Here is a 24,401-nt window from a genome sequence, read left to right as displayed (position 1 = left end):
TAAACTTTTTTAAACTGAGGAAAATGAACCGGTTGTAATATGACCAAGCTGTGTGCTGAGTTTACTCTTGAGCATGAAATCTAACGTGGTTTGTGCCCTTCAGAATGAAAACAGTTTGCATTTACCTCTTTAATAAAAGGCGAGCTTTTAAGCCTGAGAAATCACCCCATAAATGCACATGTGTTAATATGTATACTTACACAGTATTAAAAGACACTCAACAATTAACGTTATTTACCTTTGTTCCCGCGTTTGATAAAAGGCGAGCTTTTAAGCCTGAGAAATCACCCCGTAAATGCACACGTTTAATTGCACGTGTTAATATGTATGCTTACACAGTATTAAAAGACACTCAAAAATTAACGTCATTTACCTTCGTTCCCGCGTTTGACTCGTGCTGTAAATCTCTACCTTGTTTTTAGTTCACGTGATTACGTAGGAGGCGTGATAACGCGATACGTGACTCCGCCTCCTCCATTAGAGTATATGGACAAAAAACAGGTTCCAGTTATGACCATTACACGTAGAATTTCGAAATGAAACCTGCCTAATTTTTGTAAGTAAGCTGTAAGGAATGAGCCTGCCAAATTTCAGCCTTCTACCTACACGGGAAGTTGGAGAATTAGTGATGAGTCAGTCAGTGAGGGCTTTGCCTTTTATTAGTATAGATTCACTAAGCCGCCGACAAGTAGCCACCCATGGAAAGCACGCCGGAAGGGGCGTGGATTCACTAAGCCGCCGACAAGTAAGACGCCCATGGCACACGCAGGAAGGAGCCACGCCCACCAACTCTAAGACCATTGGATACAACGACAACTCGCAGAGCCACGCCCACCAACTCGGACGCGACGACTCGGAAAAATGCCGTCATTTATGTTCATCTGTCCTACAGTACACATGCACCTCTGAGCCACGTTGACTTTTCGGTTACGACGCACGACCGCGTGCACCATAGCAAACTGTTTTACACGCTACATACAGCAATTTGCATCCGCGACAAACATGCATCTTCTTAGATGGTCCTGCAGGAACACGGAAGACGTTTCCCTGCCTACCAACACTCTGTTTTCCCCGGCCCGCGTCTACCCTCGCTCTCTAGGCATTCACACTGCCTGCTCATTTGCCCGGACGCAAAAACTCACCGACCACCCAGTTAGTCCCTTTCGTCTGTGCTAGGAGTCCACATGCACCTCTGAGCCACGTTGACTTTTCATTATTCGTTTCGGTTACGACACCCGACCATGTCCACCATCGAAAACCATGGGAAACGAACAACGAAGCCCCGCCCAGAAACTCTACCCCTCCGCCAACTCGAACAGCTTATCAAACACATACTCGCTTTGGTCTGTGCTGCTGTCCAAATCCAGCTGTGAGCCACGTTGACTGTTCTTTTGCCCTCCATGGATACGGCTTCAAATGTATTTCATGGAAACAACACTTCTTTCAATGTTATAGAAATTCCTGCATCAGGTAACTGTTTGTTTCTATCAGTCGGGTTTTTTTTTGGAAAAATGTCATTGACGAAACAGTTGCTCTCAAACTTCGCAACATGGCTGTTGGCTTTGTTTGCCAACATTGGGATAACGTCAGCGAGGTGGTCACAAACTGCAACAACTCACCACACAAGGATGCCCTGTCTCTCGAGGCATTCACACTGCCGGAAGACAACCATGTGATACGCAGAAAATAGCCATGTCAGTCGACGCAGATCAGACACCCAGGCAAACAACACTGAATAATCAATAGCTGCAATTACTTTGCCCGCCCCCACTCCTCACCTGAGTCGGTTTCGTCTGTGTTCAGCAGTGTTTCCCAAACTCGGTCCTGGTGAACCCCTGTGGATGCAGGGTTTTGTTCCAACCGGATTCCTAATCATTAATGCCGGTGAAACTCATACGGGATAAATGGGTTTTTCAAACACAGCCGTGTAGCAGATTAGTCTAGCAGACTAGCTGGATGTAATAATCCGAGATGAATGTGCCCCCTCGTGCTGAGTAAAAAGCCAATGTATATTGAGTCTAGAAAACATGATCAGCAAGTCTTTGATAGGCTGCAACAAAATGATGAAAGAACAGGCGCATTTTTTTCACACAAGCTGGGTGGGTGGGTGTTAGTTAGTTAATTAGTTACTCGAAGGATTTCAAGATTTAATATGCACAATTGGTAACACTGTAAAAGCAGCCCAAACCAGAAAAGACGGCTGGCAAAAAAGTGGCCGACAAATTAAACGCGTGTGCATTGTACTTACTGAAAGCAGTGTTACAGATTTTGCAAATGTTAATTTTTTTCCCTCTGCTTAAAAAACATTAAAAAAGCGGCGTGATTATGCGGTGTATACTACGCCGCGGGTTGGTATGCAGCATGTAAAACTGTTTGTTTGTCACGGATAATTTGCCTTTTACTAGGGATGCACCGATACCACTTTTTTGGAAAACGAGTACGAGTACTTACATTTCAGTACTCGCTGATACCGAGTACTTGCCGATACCGAGTACTTAATAAAAACATGATTTAAATTTACAGGTAACAGCTTTAGTCATATAATTTAACAAAAAAAACAAGGGACTAGTTTGGAATTAAGAACATTTATTTAAAATGAAAAGCATGTTGTATGCAACATATTACAGAATAAATAATTATAAAAAAAAATTTAAACAGTGACAGTGCAACTCACGTATTTTTTTCAGTTTGTTGTAAACTCTGCCGCTTTGGACAACACAAGGGGCATTAATAAACATCTTTGCTATTTAGTGCACAATATTTGAATAAACTAACAACATCCACCAACATAGAACTGTGGCAGTCAGTGCAACTGAGGTAGGTATTAACATCAAGTCTAAGACGACTCACTTAATGGAGCCTATTTAGAAAAAGTGAGTGGCAGGTTTTTTTTTATTTTCCGCCCCACTGCTATAGCATCAGCTATGCTCCTCTGTGCTAATAAGCCCTCGTGAACAGCCAGTTGGAGCGTGTGCGCGACACACGGCAGACTTGGGAGCCCTGCGTCATTCATGGCTTTAATCATGTTTTTGGCATTGTCACGAAGCACAACATGTACTGATGTTTTAGGTATACCCCATGTCTGGAGCATTTCCTCAAACACATGCGCTATAGCCTGGCTGGTGTGCGAGCCGCGGAATTGTTTCACACGTAATATGGCTTGTTGCGGCGTGAAACTCTCGTCTATACACTGGGAGGTTAGGCTAATTAGCGACACGGGGCTAACACTGCTTGTCCAAATATCCGTGGTGAAACTAAACGCAGAGGAGGCTTGCAGTAGGCTGTGGATATGTTTTTTCACGGAGTCATGTAGTTTAGGCAGCTCCGTGTCAGTCATGTAGCGGCGGCTTGGGACATCATATCTGGGCTCCAGAACATGGAGGAGACGCAGGAATCCCACATTTTCTACCTCCGAGAGTGGCTGGTCACTCAATGCAATGTACTCAATAATTGCTTGTGTTATTTTCACAGCACGTGGATTGTCTCTGGACATTTTCTCTCGTCTTGCAAGAGTTTGCTGCAGCGTGGGTTGTGTTGGTTTAGAAGCGTGGGTAAACTCTTTGTACTCGTTATCATGTTGGGATTTTAGGTGCTTGATTAAATTACTTGTGTTAAATGCGCTACCTTTTGAGCCTCCTCTGGACAATTTCGCTGAGCACAATTTGCAGTCCGCCTTTGTTTTGTCATCTTCATTCACTTTGAAATAGTTCCACACGGCTGACATGTCTCGCCTCGCCTTCTCCCCGCTCTGAGCTGCAGCCGGGGCCTGGGGGCGGGCACTCGGCGCCTGTGATTAACCCCTTACACGCCGCTCAAACATAGACATTTCTCAGACCGTGGTATCGGTCCCCGGTATCGGGGGACTTTTAACGAGTACAAGTACTTTAGAAAATGTGGTATCGAGGCCGATACCAGATACCCGTTTCGGTATCGGTGCATCCCTACCTTTTACTTTAACATGAAGACAATTTCCTGTTAGATTTGCCTTTGCAATGACAATTAATAAGGCACAGGGCCAAACTTTCAAAAACATGGCTAGCGGGTCATATGCTCGCACTGATTACGTCCCTGCCCTTTGTACACACCCCCCTCCAAGGGGTACTACCATGGTCGGGTGACTTGGTGGATTATACAGTGGTGTGAAAAACTATTTGCCCCCTTCCTGATTTCTTATTCTTTTGCATGTTTGTCACACAAAATGTTTCTGATCATCAAACACATTTAACCATTAGTCAAATATAACACAAGTAAACACAAAATGCAGTTTTTAAATGATGGTTTTTATTATTTAGGGAGAAAAAAAATCCAAACCTACATGGCCCTGTGTGAAAAAGTAATTGCCCCTTGTTAAAAAATAACCTAACTGTGGTGTATCACACCTGAGTTCAATTTCCGTAGCCACCCCCAGGCCCGATTACTGCCACACCTGTTTCAATCAAGAAATCACTTAAATAGGAGCTGCCTGACACAGAGAAGTAGACCAAAAGCACCTCAAAAGCTAGACATCATGCCAAGATCCAAAGAAATTCAGGAACAAATGAGAACAGAAGTAATTGAGATCTATCAGTCTGGTAAAGGTTATAAAGCCATTTCTAAAGCTTTGGGACTCCAGCGAACCACAGTGAGAGCCATTATCCACAAATGGCAAAAACATGGAACAGTGGTGAACCTTCCCAGGAGTGGCCGGCCGACCAAAATTACCCCAAGAGCGCAGAGACGACTCATCCGAGAGGTCACAAAAGACCCCAGGACAACGTCTAAAGAACTGCAGGCCTCACTTGCCTCAATTAAGGTCAGTGTTCACGACTCCACCATAAGAAAGAGACTGGGCAAAAACGGCCTGCATGGCAGATTTCCAAGACGCAAACCACTGTTAAGCAAAAAGAACATTAGGGCTCGTCTCAATTTTGCTAAGAAACATCTCAATGATTGCCAAGACTTTTGGGAAAATACCTTGTGGACTGATGAGTCAAAAGTTGAACTTTTTGGAAGGCAAATGTCCCGTTACATCTGGCGTAAAAGGAACACAGCATTTCAGAAAAAGAACATCATACCAACAGTAAAATATGGTGGTGGTAGTGTGATGGTCTGGGGTTGTTTTGCTGCTTCAGGACCTGGAAGGCTTGCTGTGATAGATGGAACCATGAATTCTACTGTCTACCAAAAAATCCTGAAGGAGAATGTCCGGCCATCTGTTCATCAACTCAAGCTGAAGCGATCTTGGGTGCTGCAACAGGACAATGACCCAAAACACACCAGCAAATCCACCTCTGAATGGCTGAAGAAAAACAAAATGAAGACTTTGGAGTGGCCTAGTCAAAGTCCTGACCTGAATCCAATTGAGATGCTATGGCATGACCTTAAAAAGGCGGTTCATGCTAGAAAACCCTCAAATAAAGCTGAATTACAACAATTTTGCAAAGATGAGTGGGCCAAAATTCCTCCAGAGCGCTGTAATAGACTCATTGCAAGTTATCGCAAACGCTTGATTGCAGTTATTGCTGCTAAGGGTGGCCCAACCAGTTATTAGGTTCAGGGGGCAATTACTTTTTCACACAGGGCCATGTAGGTTTGGATTTTTTTTTCTCCCTAAATAATAAAAACCACCATTTACAAACTGCATTTTGTGTTTACTTGTGTTATATTTGACTAATGGTTAAATGTGTTTGATGATCAGAAACATTTTGTGTGACAAACATGCAAAAGAATAAGAAATCAGGAAGGGGGCAAATAGTTTTTCACACCACTGTATATAGAAAAGCAGCCAAAACCGCAAACAACAATGAAAAGTCTACGTGACTCACAGGTGCATGTGGAATGTGCAAAGAGGAAAACGACTCAGGTGACAAGTTGGGGGTGGGCACATGAAATGTTACTTTTCTTGGTGATTTATTACATTACGATTTTTCAAATGTTAATTTTCTCCCTGTGCTTAAAAATCATTAAAAAAGCGGCCTGATTATGCGGCGTATGGTACGCTGCGGGTTGGCTAGTATGTTGTTAATTTTGCACATGCAGCATTTTGATGCATGATGTGTTCCATTTAGTAGTTACACAATATAGGTACAATTACACTGTGTGACGGTGCGGGTTGGCCCCATGCTACCGGGTCCCACCAGGAGCCTCTTAAATATGCCACTGCCTACAGTCATGACCGGGGTGAGCTGAGTAGATGACAAGAAACACATCAAGCAAGATGGTGGTGAAAAGTGCTCGAGTGCTTTTATTAAAAGACAAACAAACACAACAGTGTACAAAAAGTGCAGTGTTCCTTCTATAATAATTAAATAATCCATAAAAACAAAGTGCAAGTGGATGTTCAAATTCAATCAATAGAAAATCCATTGCAGAGAAGTTAAAACACAGGCTGGAAACTGTCTTTTTGTCTAATGAGCCTTGGTGCCCCTTTAAAAATCTGACTCCTCTTCGGCTTGCCATCTTTGGACCTTGCAGCCCGAGGAGAAGTTCCCTAGTAGATGCAGACAATCTTCTTTTCCTGGCCCATGTCCCCGCTGCCCATACTATGGTGTCTATGGGGTGCCCGCTGTACCCTGCTCTGTGCTCAAAGCTGCCTTTCCGGGCTCCGCCTGGCAAAAGCGTGCTGTGTCTTCTCACCAATGCCGATCCGTTGGCTCCTCCCCAGAATGAGCACACACCTAAGCATAGTAGTCACTCCTACTACTTGGTTGTTCAACAGGAGTGACTCCTCAGCCCTCTCCTGAGCGCCAGCCACACACTCCTTCCTGGGGCTCCACTCCTGTCCGCCTGCTCACTCTTTCACATTCCTGCCTCTCTTCTTTCTCTCTTTAACCTCCATTGTCTTTTTTTTTTTCTCTCCTGATTGCGCCCCTGGGCTGATAATGAGACAATCCGACCGCCTGCAGGTGCCAGCAAGGCAAGGCACGCCTGGCCAACCGCCTTGCACCAACCCAGAGACAAGCCGTCCTTGCAGACAATTGCTCACACATGCTCCCTTCCCCAGCACAAGTGCGTTCATTATTTATTTTTTAAGTGTTTTTCTAAGCCATGGACCCACTATACCACACACTGTTCTGACAGAAATATAGTTCAAAAGTTAGGTAATGGACAGATGATGTTGGCTTTCCTTTATGTTAAACTGTTTATACTTTGTTTTCTGTGTGTTTTGACAACTCTTTGTCTTTAGGTAGTCTAATTCTGTATTTAGTAATTTATAAAATCTATAATTGCATTTTACCAGAGGACTTGTTACAGCACTCTGCACCTGCACTGTTTGAAGAGCACTGTACAAAAATAAACTGAATTGAAACTTAAAATATGCTCTTTGTGGAGACTTCCTCAACATCAATTTACACATCTGACACACTGACAGTGATTCATTACAGAAAGGGAGTGTGATTTGTTTTTAACTAAGAATTCCTAATCACAGTTTATATAACTCGTACTACTAGGCAATATAATGAAAAAGTATTATTTTGCCTAAACATTCTTCCTTTAATGTAATAAACCAAGTTCTGGGTTATTCAAATGGAGGAGAAAACCAATCCTATACAGTAAATGAATTAGGTTGCTTTTGTGCCTACTCCCTAGTTCTTACTGTAATCATTTAAGCTTCTACATTGACTCTATGTTCAGAAACAATTTTTGGTATTACACCTTAAACATAGTGAACTGATATTCTTATATTATTTCAGTGCTAAGTGAATGTAGAATGTTTGTTTTATGAGATGTTAGTTTGTTGACAAATTCATTAACTTTGGTTAAAAAAAGGGATGATGTCAGTTTTTTTTTTCTCTGATGTATTTAAAAACAGTTTGAAGTGGTTTTTTTTTTTTCAGTCGTCTTTGTGAGTTTTTGACCAATACAGAATAGTTGCACCTTGCTTCTCTGGTGTGTTTAGCTTGTTTTGCTGATTTATTTTTGATTTCTCAGATTGTCTTTATGTATATTTTGTGACACCTAACGATGTGAAAAATACTACAGCATTTTTTATAAATTGTGATTCTGATCTAGAATTATTATTTTTGGTTCAATCAAGCATTTATAAGAGAAATAATTGGTGCTTGTAAAATGCACAAAGAAAGATTGCGAAATACAATTTTTGACTAAGTTTGATTGTTACATAAGCAGAGATTGTTATACAGTTGTGGCCAAAAGTTTTGAGAAGGACACAAGTATTGGTTTTCACAAAGTTTGCTGCTTCATTGTTTTTAGATTTTTTTTGTTAGGTGTTTCTATGGTATACTGAAGTATAATTAAAGAATTCCATAAGTTTTAAAGGCTTTTATTAACAATTACATTAAGTTTATGCAAAGAGTCAATATTTGCAGTGTTGTCCCTTTTTCAAGACCTCTGAAACTAGCCCTGGCATGCTGTCAGTCAACTTCTGGGCCAAATCCTGACTGATGGCAGCCCCTTCTTGCATAATCAATGCTTGGAGTTTGTTAGAATTTGTGGATTTTTGTTTGTCCAACCACCTCTTGAGGTTTGACCACAAGTTCTCATTGGGATTAAGGTCTGGGGAGTTTCCTGCCCATGGACCCAAAATTTTGATGTTTTGTTCTCTGAGACACTTAGTTATCACTTTTGACTTATAGCATGGAGCTTCATCATGTTGGGAAAGGCATTGTTCATCACTAAACTGTTCTTGGATGGTTGGGAGAAGTTGCTCTCGGAGGATGTTTACCATTCTTTATTCATGGTTGTGTTCTTAACTGATGGTAGTGCTCATCTTTTCTGCTATGGGCAATTATTTTTTTCTGGATGCCCCAAACAATCGGAAAGGGGATTCGTCAGAGAAATGACTTTACCTTCATATAAGAAAAGAACGTACAGCATTTGCATAGTGATCGGGGAAAAAAAAGACGTTAAATTTTCACCTAGTGCCTCAAACAATAAAATGAGCCAGTCTTACACGGCCACTTTGTCGTATGACTAATGTGTGCCCCAAGATTGGAACTCAGTAAATGCAATGATTTTTTTTCACTTATTTCTGGTTTGTTTCCGTTTGTTGTATTTTGTTTTGTGGTTATCAGTCCATCCTCACCTTTTGTTGTTTGAGGCACAGTGGTTAGCACTGCTGCCTCATGGCTCATATCACATTTTTGGCAACAGTTATCAGTCCAGCATAGCTGGCAAATGCATCCCTAGCTCTCAGGTATAATTAAAACATCATTGCAACTTTATAATCCAGTGAAAACTAGTTCATTTTCTCCTTCCACCATTGACATAAAAGCATTTTGTGGAGTTTGATAAAGTTCTCCAGCACTTCCATGATTTCGCCAAATTCACGGTGAAGCAAACTCCATGTGGGTTCACACATCAATAGTGACCAGTTTTTTCTTTATTTTAACCAAGTGTGGACAGTTGCTGAGAATGTGGTTCACTCTTCTGTAAGATGATTAAAACCACATACCCCTGTGATGCTACAGACACATAGGCCCAGTGTGATGCATGACGTCATAACAACCAACATTTCAAATAGCAACACTTGATGACATCATACAACTGTTTGTGTTCTTTACAATATGGAGGCTGGTATGGTCATTAGTTTTGTTGCCCAAAAGCTTCAGGGACCTAGTTATAATTTCTGGCCTAGTCTTTGTAGAATTTGCACACTTTACGTATCAGCATATTTCCAGTCTCTAACACATTATATTAGGGATGTCATAAGAAACATTACTTTGGTACCAAGTTGCTACCAAAATGCCAAAACGTTAACAATACTAGCATTTTTGCAATATTAATAGTACAGAGTGAAGTCAGTATTGCAGTGATGAGTGACTTCAAGTGGTCATACAGTATTACTTTGGAAGGCACAATAATACATGATAAAAGCATTAGTAAAAACTACATGTGAGAATGGCTCACAGTGCTACTGCACTACATTAACACATCTCGAAAAGAAAGCCAGGAAAAATCATGTCTAGAAAAGCTTTGTGTTAGAGACAGGAAAATTTCAAAGCATAATTTCTTGCTAGAATCCTGATTATCATTGGAAAAATAAAACTGAAAACCCACATACAGTTAGGTCCATAAATATTTGGACAGAGACAACTTTTTTCTAATTTTGGTTCTGTACATTACCACAATGAATTTTAAATGAAACAACTCAGATGCAGTTGAAGTGCAGACTTTCAGCTTTAATTCAGTGGGGTGAACAAAACGATTGCATAAAAATGTGAGGCAACTAATGCATTTTTTTAACACAGTCCCTTCATTTCAGGGGCTCAAAAGTAATTGGACAAATTAAATAACTGGAAATAAAATGTCTTGAACTCATGGACATCACCAGATGCTGGGTTTCCTCCTTTTTAATGCTCTGCTAGGCCTTTACTACAGCGGCTTTCATTTGCTGTTTGTTTGTGGGCCTTTCTGTCTGAAGTTTAGTCTTCAACAAGTGAAATGCATGCTCAATTTGGTTAAGATCAGGTGACTGACTTGGTCATTCAAGAATTTTCCACTTCTTTGCTTTAATAAACTCCTGGATTGCTTTGGCTGTATGTTTTGGGTCATTGTCCATCTGTATCATGAAACTCCGCCCAATCAATTTGACTGCATTTAGCTGGATTTGAGCAGACAGTATGTCTCTGAACACCTCAGAATTCATTCGGCTGCTAATGTCCTGTGTCAACATCATCAATAAACACTAGTGTTCCAGTGCCACTGGCAGCCATGCACGCCCAAGCCATCACACTGCCTCCACCGTGTTTTACAGATGATGTGGTATGCTTTGGATAATGAGCTGTTCCACGCCTTCTCCTTACTTTTTTCTTGCCATCTTTCTGGTAGAGGTTGATCTTGGTTTCATCTGTCCAAAGAATGTTTTTCCAGAACTGTGTTGGCTTTTTTAGATGTTCTTTAGCAAAGTCCAATCTAGCCTTTCTATTCTTGAAGCTTATGAGTGGCTTGCACCTTGCAGTGCACCCTCTTTATTTACTTTCATGCAGTCTTCTCTTTATGGTAGACTTGGATATCGATACGCCTGCCCCCTGGAGAGTGTTGTTCACTTGGTTGGTTGTTGTGAAAGGTTTTCTCTTCACCATGGAAATGATTCTGCGATCATCCATCACTGTTGTCTTCTGTGGACATCCAGGTCTTTTTGCGTTGCTTAGTTCACCAGTGCTTGCTTTCTTTCTCAGGATGTACCAAACTGTAGATTTTGCCACACGTAATATTGTAGCAATTTCTCGGATGGGTTTTTTCTGTTTTTGCAGCTTAAGGCCGGAGTTGTACTTCACGCGATGGATGCTGCAGCAGCGGACGCTCCTGCTACGCAAGCATTGAAGTGTTTATACTTGTGCGCGTACTTTTCGTAAATCTGGAGGAATCTTCCAGGTGGCAGTGCGAGATATTATTATGGTGAGAACAGGTTCGGCTTCTCTGTGTTGTGAATTGCCTAGAACACCCATTAAATTCCGATGACACCTTACCGTAATATCACTGAAAAGGATGTTTATTGATTAAATCCAGGGATGTGTCCATTCCAGCAAGCATTGGGCACGAGTGAGAAACAATCCCTTGATGATCATACAAGCACACACATACACTAGCGTCATTTTAGCGGCACCAAATCCCTAAATCTGCATATCTTTGGAAGGAAAATGGAGCACACTGAGGAAACCCAGCAGGAAAACGTGTAAACTCCAGGCAGGGAATATTAGTGACGTGACTCCCTGCAAGACAGCAGCGCTAACGCTCCACCACTGTGTCACCCATGTGTGTAATTATTAACAGTATTCATTATTTAAACGAAATTACCGATTTATCTGTAAAATGTAATATACATACTTTAATACTTTTCATCATGAAAGTGATATCAAGTATAAATCTAAGGATTCTAAATGTGCAGAGAGTTGGAATATCATACATTTAATGTGCTCAGTGTGGTGATCTATTGCTGGCAATTCGCTGCTGTCCGGAGCAGAGGAAGCCCTAGAAAAAAAGATAGCATAGAAGACGGTATGTGAGAATTTTAAAATGTATCGTGTCATTACGATCGGGAATATGCGACGCTTGAATATAAAAGCACCACGAATACATTTGTATGTCGGCATTTTGCTTCACCACATCGAACCATTTATCAAATATGGAAGTGTGCACACCGATCTCGTAGGATCCGCAAAGCGGCTTTCTGTTACATGTAGATAGTAAACAGAGACTCTGACGTCACATTCCAACTTTTAGCACACTGTGCCCCCCAACTTTTTGCTGGTACTGCAACTCGCGCACACGTCGCGTTAATTTCTGAGGACCTGCTCAGAACGCGTGGCAGCCATGATGCGGGCGCGTACGCGTTCTGAGCGTGAAGTATAAATGAGCCCTAAGGATGGCTTCTTTCACCTGCATGGAGAGCTCCTTTGACCGCATGTTGTCTGTTCACAGCAAAATCTTCCACATGCAAGCACCACACCTCAAATCAACTCCAGGCCTTTTATCTGCTTAATTGATAATGACATAACGACGGACTTGCCCACACCTGCCCATGAAATGGCCTTAAAGTCAATTGTCTAATTACTTTTGAGCCCCTGAAATGAAGGGATTGTGTTAAAAAAAATGCTTTAGTTGCCTCACATTTTTATGCAATCGTTTTGTTCACCCCACTGAATTAAAGCTGAAAGTCTGCACTTCAACTGCATCTGAGTTGTTTCATTTAAAATTCATTGTGGTAATGTACAGAACCAAAATTAGAAAAAAGTTGTCTCTGTCCCAATATTTATAGACCTAACTGTACATAGGTTTTCGTTATTGCCACTTTTTAATTCTATGTCCCACACAGTCCTGATAAAAGAAACGGAGGCTTTCCCTTCACTCTGTGATTAAACATCTACAGATGCCTGTTTAAACATCAATCCATTTTCTGACTCTTCCACACATCCAGAATAATGCATAAAAGATTTTAGAATGTGTGAGGAAACTGCATTACCTGCAATGTTAACAGCAGTTGTTAGTTATTGAAATATTGAAGTTTCAAATGAAATAGCTATTTGACTTGTGTATCCCAGCAATGAGATGAGCTGCTCCTTTTGTTAAAACTATAAAAAAAAATGTATTTAGTGTTTCAATACTAAGCACAAAGCATGTCTCTCAGATAATATGACATATACTGCGTTAACAGAAACACATCGCAGGCACACCCACTTGAAGCAATACAAGTAAAACACCATACTGAATATGAATCTAGAAACTGTGGCGGACGGCTGGGACCCAAGCCCGTCTGGGATGCCCCTTTGTCACTGGATCCAGGGGAGCAGCCATGGGAGCCACACTATGTCCCTCAGAACCTTTGTTGGCAGTCCCCCTGGGTTGTGTCGGGGCCACTTTCATGGTACACCGGAGCTCATCCTGGTTGGGCTCTGTGGCTTCTGCCAGGGGGAGCTACATAGAGCTGCACGGCTTAATGAGCCCGTCTGGGTGGGAGCGCAACCACACCCGGAAGTGCAGCCGGAAGTAGGTTAACGAGCCCTGCAGCACTTCCAGGTGGGCTATAAGAAGAGCCTGCAGCCACTACTCAGGGCGTCAGAGTCAGGAGGAGGACAAAGCTACCCTGGGAAGAGTGGAGGAAAAGAAGAGTGTGTTTTGCGTGTTTTTTCTTTGGTGGTGTTTTTGGGGACTGTGTAGGGCCAGTGGGGCACGGGGAAGACGTGTCCCACGGCTGAAGAAAATAAATTATTTTGTGTATTTTACCCGTGCCTCTGGTGTCCGTCTGTGTCGGGTTGGTGACAATAAAGCACCTTATAACACAAAACACTAAGTTTGTGTCAGTTATTTGGGTTTAAAGGCAAGCTAATGTAAATGGGTTAAAACACATACAGTACATCATGTACAGTATTTGAATGCTAGATTGCTGAATATAATGTGGTCTCTCAGTTTCAGTTAATTGACTACAAGGAAAATCAGTAGTCAATTACAGTATATTACTGGTGTTAATATTGAATACAAAAGTTATCTTATGGTGGCATCCCAGCATTTATGCACGTTAACTCAGGACTCAAAATTATGTCAGAATGAGAAAGTATGGTTGCGGATGAATGCACTTGTAACTGTGCCCTACAATGCTCCTCTCATTTAGGTTTGCTTGCTATTGTGAGAATGTTGTTGGGATAGTATCCAGTTTCCTGTTTTGAAAGTAGATGAAAGGATATATGGCAATGTCTATAACAAAGTCTTTTAATAAGTAATTGAGATCCATTTTGAATATGCCATCATTTAATGTCCACTGGCTCATGCTATTACAGCAGGACCATGTAAATGCCTTGAGAAAACTTTTTCTGTTTGTGCATGCCTCATGGCTTAGAGATGCAGATAATGAAGTCACTTGACATTGCAGACATGCATGTTACAGTAGATATTCCATGCTTACCTGCAATATTGACCTTTAGTTTTACTAATATTTAATGAGTGCTCAATTTCAACTTTAACTGTTATTGGAAGACTCTGTAAACATGGAGATAATTTTCTTTTTAAACTGTTAAAAAAGCATCTAATATGTAGTTATTAAGGAGTTTGGACTTCTGCATGATTTTGACTTTTTTTTAGTTAGCAACTTGGCTTAAACGTTTGGTATTATGTGTTTCCCAGTTTAGACTATTGCTTATTGTTTCATTTTGTGCATTCTTGGATCTTCTGGTCCTTTATGGTATAGTTTAAAGTATGCTTCCCTTTCTACTATAGTGATAGAATAGTGTCCAATCAAGTATTCTTTCACCATTTTGAAGGAAGGAGAGTACCCATCAAAATATACTAATTTTAACATGTTAAAGGCAGGAAAATTCATTTTAAAAAAAATTATATATATGGGTGATTTTTTTGTTTTTATAATTTAAAGTGGATGTCATTGATTGATTATGAATAAATGAAGCCCATCCCTAGTAATGGTATGTTCTTTTTGTAATATAGAAAACAAAATGGACCATGGTGTTAAAGATATATCATAACAAGTGCATTATATTACTTGAGTTTACCTCTCTTGACTTGTACTCCATATACTGACAAATTCACTAAAGCTTCCACGTCTTTCTTTCACGTTTTACTCTCTAGTTCTAGACCCCACTCATTGTGTATTTATATTTAATCTTTTTTGTCATTCTGTGAAAGGCAATAAAGTTTAATTTATTTACTTAATTTACTCTTTAAAATGTATACATATCAATTAAAATTTGGATTTCACCCAGGACTGTCTATAGGGAATTTATTGATGCTGCAATATCTGCTTATTTAACTTGATTTGTATAAAGGCAGTTACTTGCATCCATCCATCCTGTATTTAAATCATCTTAATTAATATTTAGGGTCATTGAGAGAACTGGACACAAATTAGGAACCAGCTCTGGATTTGTTACCTGTGTAATACAGGACACATTTCTGCACCCACCCACACTTTCTTACTCCGGACAGATTCTTAATCACCAGTTAACCTAACACTCATGTCTGGGTTGTAGGACGAAAGTATGAATGTGGGGAGAGAATGTGTTATCATAATGTGCTTTTTATGTAATTAAAAAAAGTTCAGAATCAGCTAGCCAGGTATATTTCTACATACAGGAATTTGTCACCTCTCAACGCTTATAGACACACACACACATATATATACGGTGATGTAAAACAGTAAATACATCCCTTGATTTTCTTTTCATTTTCAATATTTTTGGATAGAAACCACCTCAGGTAGGTGTTATCTTGCATGTACAGCCTGTTTCAAATCCCGTCCTCGGCATCTTGATGGGATTCAGATCTGGGCTTTGACTTAGCCATTCCAGAAGTCTGTATTTCTGTTTTTTCAGCCATTACTTGGTGGATTTGATGGTATATTTAGTGGCATTGTCATGTTGCAAGGTCCACCTTCAGGTGAGCTTTAATCTTCTGATAAATGGACTTGTATTACCCTCAGTCACCCTCTTGTACAATGATGAATTCATGGTGGATTCTATGATGATGAGTTGCCAAGGCCCTGATACAGTAATACAGCCCCAAACTATAACATTTTCACTATCACTCTTTACAGCTGGTATGGTGGTGTTCTGATCAAATGCAGTCTTTAGTTTTCACCAAACGTGTTCTGGCAATGTAGCCAAACAAGTTTAATTTTTGTTTGATATACTTAATTAATCCCAGAGGGGAAATAGTCTTTTTGCATGACCTTTAGTGGTTAGAGAGCAAGGTCAGCTATTGTACAATGCCCTGGAAGTGTAGCTTTGCGTTGTCAGTCCAGAGCATATCTTTGCCTAGGTGTTCAATGTCAAATTTTAGTATTGCCCTGATGATCTTTTTGCACAGCAAAGGTTTCCTCCTGGCACTCCTCCTATGTAGATCTAATTTGTAAAGCCTCTTTCTAATAGTAATCTCCTGCCCTTTGACATTAACAGAAAAAAAGGAAAAAACAGCTGTATAAGACTAATGACTCCAAAATGAATCGTAGGGTGTATGAGAATGTAAGGGCAATCATTAAAAAGGATATTAGGGAGGCTAAAAGACAATTGGAGAGGAATATAGCAAATAAGGCAAAAGATGACCCTGAGATATTTTTTAAGTAGTTTAGTAGTAAAAGAACAGTCAAGGAGGAGGTTAAATACTTTAGGAATTGTAAACGGGAATTAAATGATACAGACAGTGAAATAGCAGATGCTCTAAACGTAATTTTTCTGAGGTCTTCACAAGTGAGCAAGTGGATAACTTCCCAGTGGTAAATGGGACTTCTAAGGAGGTGATTTAGAAATTGTTGAGGGAGAAGTACTGCTCAGATTAAATAGGCAAATAAATCACCAGGACCAGGTAATATTTACCCTCAAGTTCTTAAGTAGGCTAGCGAGTACATATTTTAACCCTTGACACATTTTTAGGAAGTCAACTCACACTGGGGAGATTCCAAAGGACTGGAAAATGGCAAATATTATTCCGTTATATAAAAAGGGTGACCGGGCAGATCCAAGCAACTAAAGGCTGCATCGCAGGAAAATTGATGCAAGGAATTATTAAAGATAACATTGAGCAGCACATGGCAAATACAGGAGTTTTTCTGAATAGTTAGCATGTGTTCAGAAGAGGGAGATCATGTTTGACTGACATGCTGGAATAACAAAAGGATATGGTCAAAGTGAATCACACAATATTATTTATCTTGACTTTCAGAAAGCAGTTGAAAAGGTGCCACATGAGAGGTTGGGCATCAAACTAAAAGAAGTGGGAGTTCAGTATAATGTTTGTAGATGGGTGCAGAATTGACTCAGACATAGGAAGTAGAGGGTGATGGTGCGCGGAAAATTGTCAGAATAGGGTGATGTTAAGAGTGGTGTTTCATAGAGATCAGTGCTAGGGCTGCTGCTGTTTTTAATATATATAAATGGTTTGGATTGGAATATAAGTAACAAGCTGGTTAAGTCTGCAGATAATACCAAGATAGGTGGATTGGCAGATAATTTAAAATCTGTTAAATCCTTACTGAAGTACTTGGACAGCACACAACTTAGGCAGATTTTTGGCAGATGAAATTTAATGTCAGTAAATGTAAAGTATTACACATAGGAAGTAAAAATTTTAGGATTTAATACACAATGGGAGGTATGAAAATCGAGAGCACACCTTATGAGAAGGATTTAGGAGTCATTGCTGACTCTGCTATCAACTTTCAGACAGTGCTCAGAAGCCATTAAGAAGGCAAACAGAATGTTAGGTTATATAGCAATATGTATGGAGTGCAAGTCCAAGGAGGTTATGCTCAAGCCTTATAATGCACTTGTCTGGAGTACTATGTGCAGTTTTGGTCTCCAAGCTACAAAAAAGACATAGCAGCACTAGAAAAGGTCCAGAGAAGGCTCATTCCAGGGCTGAAGAGGTTGAAGAAAGTTTAAAAGAACTGAGCCTTTTTAGTTTAAGCAAAAGAAGATTAAGTGGTGACATGACTGAAGTTTTTAAAATTATGAAGGGAATTAGTACAGTGGATGGAGACTGTTATTTTTAAATAAGTTCATCAAGAACATGGGGACACAGTTGGAAAACTTGTTAAGGGTAAATTTCACACAAATATTGGTAAGTTTTTCTTTACTCAGAGAACCGTAGACACTTGGAATAGGCTACCAAGTAGCGACATAGTAAGACTTTAGGGACCTTTAATACTATGAAGGTGGGTGCAAAAAGAAACTTCCAACAGTAAGATACATTTTTATTAGCTGAAGCAATTTTCTGTCTATGAGATGTACGTTCACAAAACATTTACTAGATAATCTTTTGCAGCATATATACCACAGCTAGATGATTTTATTCTAATGATTAAGGTACTTTTCAATCTGTTTTTGATTATACTGTTTAGGTTTAGAATTTGGATTTTTTTTTTTAAGCCACATGGTCAAGACAAAAATAACTGAATCTGAGCTGGCCCTGATATAGTTCTAAGCATCTGCATGCCTACCATTTGTTTCCTAACATTTTTTGTTTTGTTTTTCTAGCTAACTCCAGGTGGCAAGGCAGCCCAGCAGAATGTTGGAGTTGGAGACTGGGTGGTATCCATTGATGGTGTGAATGCTGAAGGTTTAACACATGTAGAGGCACAGAACAAGATCAAAGCATGTACTGATAGACTCTCCCTCACCCTAAGCAGGTAGAAAATGACAACACTGAACTTTATTGCATCAAGTATGACTAATTTATAGGTAGAACGGTAGAAGCTACTTACTTTTTTTTTGACTAACAAATTTCAATAACATGTCTTGGATTATTTATTAATTATTGTTTTAAGAATTGTAAAAGTGTATTTTGCATATTCTGTTGTATACACCAAATTGTTACCCTTATAACATTCAAAGAAAAAACAAAAATTGAAACTCTACATTTCCTAGTTTTTAGCAATAAAATATTGCATCATGCTGCCTGACACGGTCGGTCCATTGATATTTGGATCAGAGAGTTTTATTTAAGCTTATATTATGATGTTTAATTTGCCTTTGCAAGTATGTAAACTAAGTTAGAGCATAGTTGCAGCTTTTAATGGTTTAACCACATTTAATTTCAGTCCACTAATAGATTTCTAGTTGAAGGCCAGCATTACAGGATGAGTGACTGCGGCTGTGAAAAAAAAGATAGCTTTAGTTATCTAAGCTTACAAAATGCATAACTCCATCAAAACTAAATGTACTTTCCCACCCATTATGACTGAGCATGTAATCCATCAAGTGATCACTTCAAACAGAGGGTGCATAGTGCATGTCATTTCCCTTTGCGTTCAGTGCTAAACATGCAGCCACAAGATTAAAACCAGCTGAAGACTGTTTGTGGAGAGGAATAATTCCTTTGGATATAACACTACTATAGGCTTAACACATATAGCGTGCATTTCTTTCTAACAGTAAATTATTAGAAAAAAATCAATCTTGCATCTCCAAATGGATTTTGTAAGTTAGGTTTGCAATTTTCTTTATTTCAAAAATCATCTGAACTTTTGTAACACAAGAGACACTGAAAAATGCATTTTTTGAGCCAGTAGCACCCCTGTCTGGCACATTCACTATTACTAATAAGGTAAAATATTTCATTTTTGAGCTGGGTGCATTTGTCCCTCTCTTTTCCTTTTATTTTTTGTATCTTTATCAGACTATTAATGAAAAAGGTACACAAATTATTATTTATTTAACAGACTGCCTGACAAAAAGCAATATCACAAAGCAAGTTATTATACATACAAGACTGAAGCTACAGACATCAAAAGTAACAGAGAACAAGATAAAAAAGCAAGCACAAGGAGGTAGAACTACAACATAATTATGCCTGCAGCTAGACTAAGACAAAAGTGAGTATAAATTATACATTGTCAGTACCACAGTAGTTACCCTGTAAGAAAGAAATTAAGCAATTCCAAAATATTTAATGAAAAGGTGTGTTTATAAAAGACATCTAAATACATATAAAAGACATCTAAATACAAGTAAATTGGTGCTGTTCAAATAGGATGAAAAGAGAGACATCATTCATTTCGATGAATGAAAGCAAGGAGTCTCAAGTCACACCAAGATCATGACTGATGGTGAAAGAGTAGCAACTTCAAGGGTGATGCACAGAGGCAAATTTGACAAAGGAAGATGAGAGAACAAATACAAAATATCTGACTTTAAAAGGTTAAGTTTAAGGTGATGACCATTAATCCATGATGAAATGGCAGAGAGACAGGTGGAGATCTGGGCTGAAAGCTGTGGGTTGTAAGATGGAATTGAGAGGAAGATATGTGCATCAACAGCACAGAGATGGTAGGAGAAGCCATGAGAAGAAATTACATTGACTAAGGGACGAATGCAGAACGAAAAGAGAAGCGAACTCAGTAGTGATCCTTGAGGCACACCTGTAGTAAACTTCTATGGAGTAGATAAGGAGTTAGACCAGTAAACACAAAAGGATCAGTCCAAGATGTAGCACTTGATCCAGTCCAAGGCGGAAATACTGATTCAGAGGTAATCAAAGAGTGGTTAGCAGTTTTGAAAGCTGACGAAAGGTCAGGGAGGATAAGGACAGAGGAGAGAGAAGAAGCTTGAGCAGATCTAAGAGCATTAGTTACTGAAAGCAGTGCAGTCTCAGTAGAGTGCCCGTTGTGGAATGTCACTGGCCATTTTCAGCTTAATCTGGGGAATGTTCAGAATATTTTGGATTTCCATTAAACCAGCCATCCTAACTGAAGAATTTTGGAAGAAATAGAACAGCTGCCGCTCCGGTTTCCTCCCACAGTCCAAAGACATGCAGGTTAGGTGGATTGGCGATTCTAAATTGGCCTTAGTGTGTGCTTGGTGTGTGGCTGTGTTTGTGTGTGTCCTGTGGTGGGTTGGCACCCTGCCCAGGATTGTTTCCTGCCTTGTGCCCTGTGTTGGCTGGGATTGGCTCCAGCAGACCCCCGTGACCCTGTGTTTGGATTCAGCGGGTTGGAAAATGGATGGATGGATGGATAGAACAGCTGCCTTAAGATGTTGTTCAGTTTTGTTAAATAAGCTACAGCAGCTGCTGCTTGGGCACTTGCAAGGGCCAATAGGTGGTTTACACAGTGGCAGTTGACCAAGAGTCCAGATGTTTTATCTTTAAGCAGTTTTGCCTCACCTTTCTGTTTCCCAATCATAACAGCTGCTCCATCTGACCCTAGTCCAACCAGATTAGTAGTTTTCAAGCCTAGAGTGTCTATAGTCTCACTCAGTGTGTTGGTTATAGTCTCCGCTTTGGCATCAATCATAGTTCAGGTTGACACAAAACTAATTCTGACCTCTTTAGTGACCTGGCAAACATTTAATGTGAATAATTGTTTTACAACTAATATGTCTGTGGTTTCATCACACAGAATACTGAAAAAATTTTCAGCATGTATATTTTTCAGTATGTTAGACTTTATTTCTGTTGCAAAGACATCCAGCAGCTCTTGCATTATTCTTTCAGAGGTGTAATGTGCATTTTTACCAACACTGAGATGTTGTAGAAAGGAACAACCCATTTTTTTTACAGTGTTCCAACAGCTTTTCAAACAACGTTGTATGTGGCAACTCATTTTTTGCCCACCAATACATGGATCTTAAAGCTCCCACAAAGGCATCTCTCTGTAAGTTAACACAGATACAGATCTTTCACTTTGACCGATTCCAGTTTGCTCTAGTACACGCTTTCCTAAAAGGTCAGCAGAGGTTTTTTCATGGTCCGGCAAGCTTTCTTTTCGAATTCTTGTGCATGACACGTTTACCCAAGGTAACTCCCTCCTTGGGGGGGTGTTTGTTTGAATATTTCATGCACAATGAGCACCACATACCATTTTTTTTTTTTTGACCATTAGCCAGTCGAAATCTTTAAACCATTGTTTGTTTATGCTGGATAAGCGATGCTTAGATTTACCAATTGGCAGAGTGTGTGCTAAAGAGATTTCTCCTGATAGACCATCCTCTGTAATGTCTTTGTCTGAAATTGCCACATCAGGAGTTGATGCTGCACCTTCATTAGTTTGTGGCATCTCTTTTCTGAAATAACTGAGCACTGTTATTTTCTGAACACTTTTTTTACTCATGTTGATAAAATGTTTGGAAAAAATTTAAAAGTACCTATGAATAAGACTTTTGAGTGGGAAAGTGGGAGTCTGTTGGATATTCAATGCACACTTGCACTACGGCAGGGCAAGATATGAACAAAAAAAGGAATGGCAGGTGGGTCACTTTAACAAAACCCTCAGCAATTCAGTGACAAAACTTTTGCTCAGGACACAGTGTGTGCTGCAAGGGTTTCTGCACACTTTTTGCAATATGGACGCAGGTCCAAAATATGAGCGAATATAACAACGGCAGATGGGGTCACTTTAACAAAACCCTCAGTATGAGCAAATATAAAAACGGCAGAGGGAGTCACTTTAACAGGAACCACAGTGAGTGCTACAAGGATTTTTGCACACAGAACACACCTAATGCTTAAACAACTTTATATATATTGGTTTGCTATGTACTGAACAAGAAGAGAGCAGCTGTATGCTTAGCAGCAATACACAGATTGCACTGACACTGAGAACAGAGACGTTACTTCCTGACACACTTTTTTCTGCTATCTGACAGGCTGGTTCCACTAGTCTTTTTTATTTTATCAGTCCTCCTCTCGCCCGCCCACCTACACATCCTCTTTGCTTGTGAACTGCCGCTCTGCCCCTGCTGTTAGCATGTACAGCCCCTCTCGCCTGTCCACCTCCCCATACTCCTTGCTACTGTATTAAGCTGCTACACCCCCGCTATTACCATGTACAGCCCCCTCTTGAAAGCCCACCTCCCCATACTGTTTGCTTGTGAACTCCGCTCCACCTTGTCCTCGCTATTAGCTTGTTCAGCATCGAGTGATCGGAAACATCCCGGCCTGCGCCTCTCCCCTTGCCACTTGCGATCCTGCTTCTAAACTGTTTTCCCACCCGCCCGCTCATCCCTTGCCATCTCTGCAGATCATTAGATCTGCCTGTGCTTGTAGATCTGCTACTGTCATCTCACAATGTCATGCGAGATGACAGCTGGGCGCTCAACTAAATTTCCCGGCTAACAGACGCTAGGGAGAACACTGCCCTACCTCTTCATATCTTAAATCATTCTTGAGGCAGATTGAATTTAAGTGCCAGCTTAAGTGAAAAGTTAAGGAAAACATACTAAGTAATTGCAACATATATGCTGACTTAATCAATTTTAACGCGGAAAGATACAGATGAAAGAAGAGAAGAAGCGGCTTCACATTCTAGGGTGAAGAAAAGAAGAGCTACTCAGGAAGCAGCAACCGCATCAACCTCTGAGTAAACGAATGCTAAACGTACCGAGTATGAAAACTATGAATGCTCAAGTCAAGTGTATTCACTGCACATTATCATGCAGTGCGCCGTCTGGCACTGTACAGGATGCAGACTCTGATTAAATTTTGGAATAAAACATAGTATATGGCCTTCTGTACAAATAGGCAATCTGTGCAAAATTAAACAGAGATAAGTTCAATATGCATGTTGATTGACAAATATAGTACATACAAATATCGTGCCCCTCACCTTCTTAGTGACAATTTAGTGCAAGTAATTGCTATGGGAAAAATGGGGAGGAAATTTGAACACAATGTGAGCATGCTATGTTCACATAGAAGATGCTCTACTTTGGAATAATACCTGTTCTAAAACAGTACCAATTTTTGTCACACATATTTCAATGCAAGTTATGTTTCAGTCATCAAAATACACTCACAGTTCATAATGCCGTTAAACACAGCATGACTATCAATGATCAAACAGATTAAGTGGCCTAATGAGTACAGTCAGCAAGATCAAATGTTTCAACCCGAAAAACCAGTCTGTGCAAGCACGTTACTATTAAGCTTTAAACAAGCACACATTTCGAGAGATTTATTAATGTTGCAATGACTTCTGTTGCACAGATAGTCGCACAGTTAAAATATTTGCTCAACGAATGCCTGTAATGCAGGTGCATAGACAAGGTCCTCGGCCACTGGCGCCAGCAGACTGTATGTTGACGATTTCTGTTGCCAGTACTGAAGCTGGTGAGGCACTGACTCCTTCAGAGTCAGATTTACAAATATATGAACCCAAAAGAGTAGCTTATTCACTATTCAACTGGCAGCATGCACATTGACTACTGTTTGTTTCAGATCTCATCAGCATTCTTTACACACAGATAGGTAAGGCACATATTTGGCTAAGAAAGAACATTACTTTTATAGCGACAAGAGAGCGCGCATTTGTTCTGCACCCTCCATCCATCCTCTTCCGCTTATCCGAGGTCGGGTCGCGGGGGCAGCAGCTTGAGCAGAGATACCCAGACTTCCCTCTCCCCGGCCACTTCTTCTAGCTCATCTGGGAGAATCCCGAGGCGTTCCCAGGCCAGCCGGGAGACATAGTCCCTCCAGTGTGTCCTGGGTCTTCCCCGGGGCCTTCTCCCGGTTGGACGTGCCTG

General features: G+C 40.3%; 1 protein-coding gene across 3 annotated transcripts in view; it reads left to right on the top strand.

Annotated features, from left to right (window-relative positions):
• Positions 1 to 24,401, top strand: part of pdlim7 (PDZ and LIM domain 7) — a 265,260-nt gene that overhangs the window by 115,262 nt on the left and 125,597 nt on the right. For all 3 annotated transcript variants that reach the window (XM_051934153.1, XM_051934152.1, XM_051934154.1), the window contains exon 3: positions 18,420 to 18,571. In XM_051934153.1, the coding sequence (XP_051790113.1) occupies positions 18,420 to 18,571 (152 nt within the window). The remainder of the gene's footprint in view (positions 1 to 18,419; positions 18,572 to 24,401) is intronic.

The sequence above is a fragment of the Erpetoichthys calabaricus genome, chromosome 11 (genome assembly GCF_900747795.2).
Source record: "Erpetoichthys calabaricus chromosome 11, fErpCal1.3, whole genome shotgun sequence".
Taxonomy (NCBI): Eukaryota; Metazoa; Chordata; class Cladistia; order Polypteriformes; family Polypteridae; genus Erpetoichthys; species Erpetoichthys calabaricus.
The sequence above is the reverse complement of the archived record's forward strand: the minus strand, read 5'-3'. Positions and strand labels throughout refer to the sequence as shown.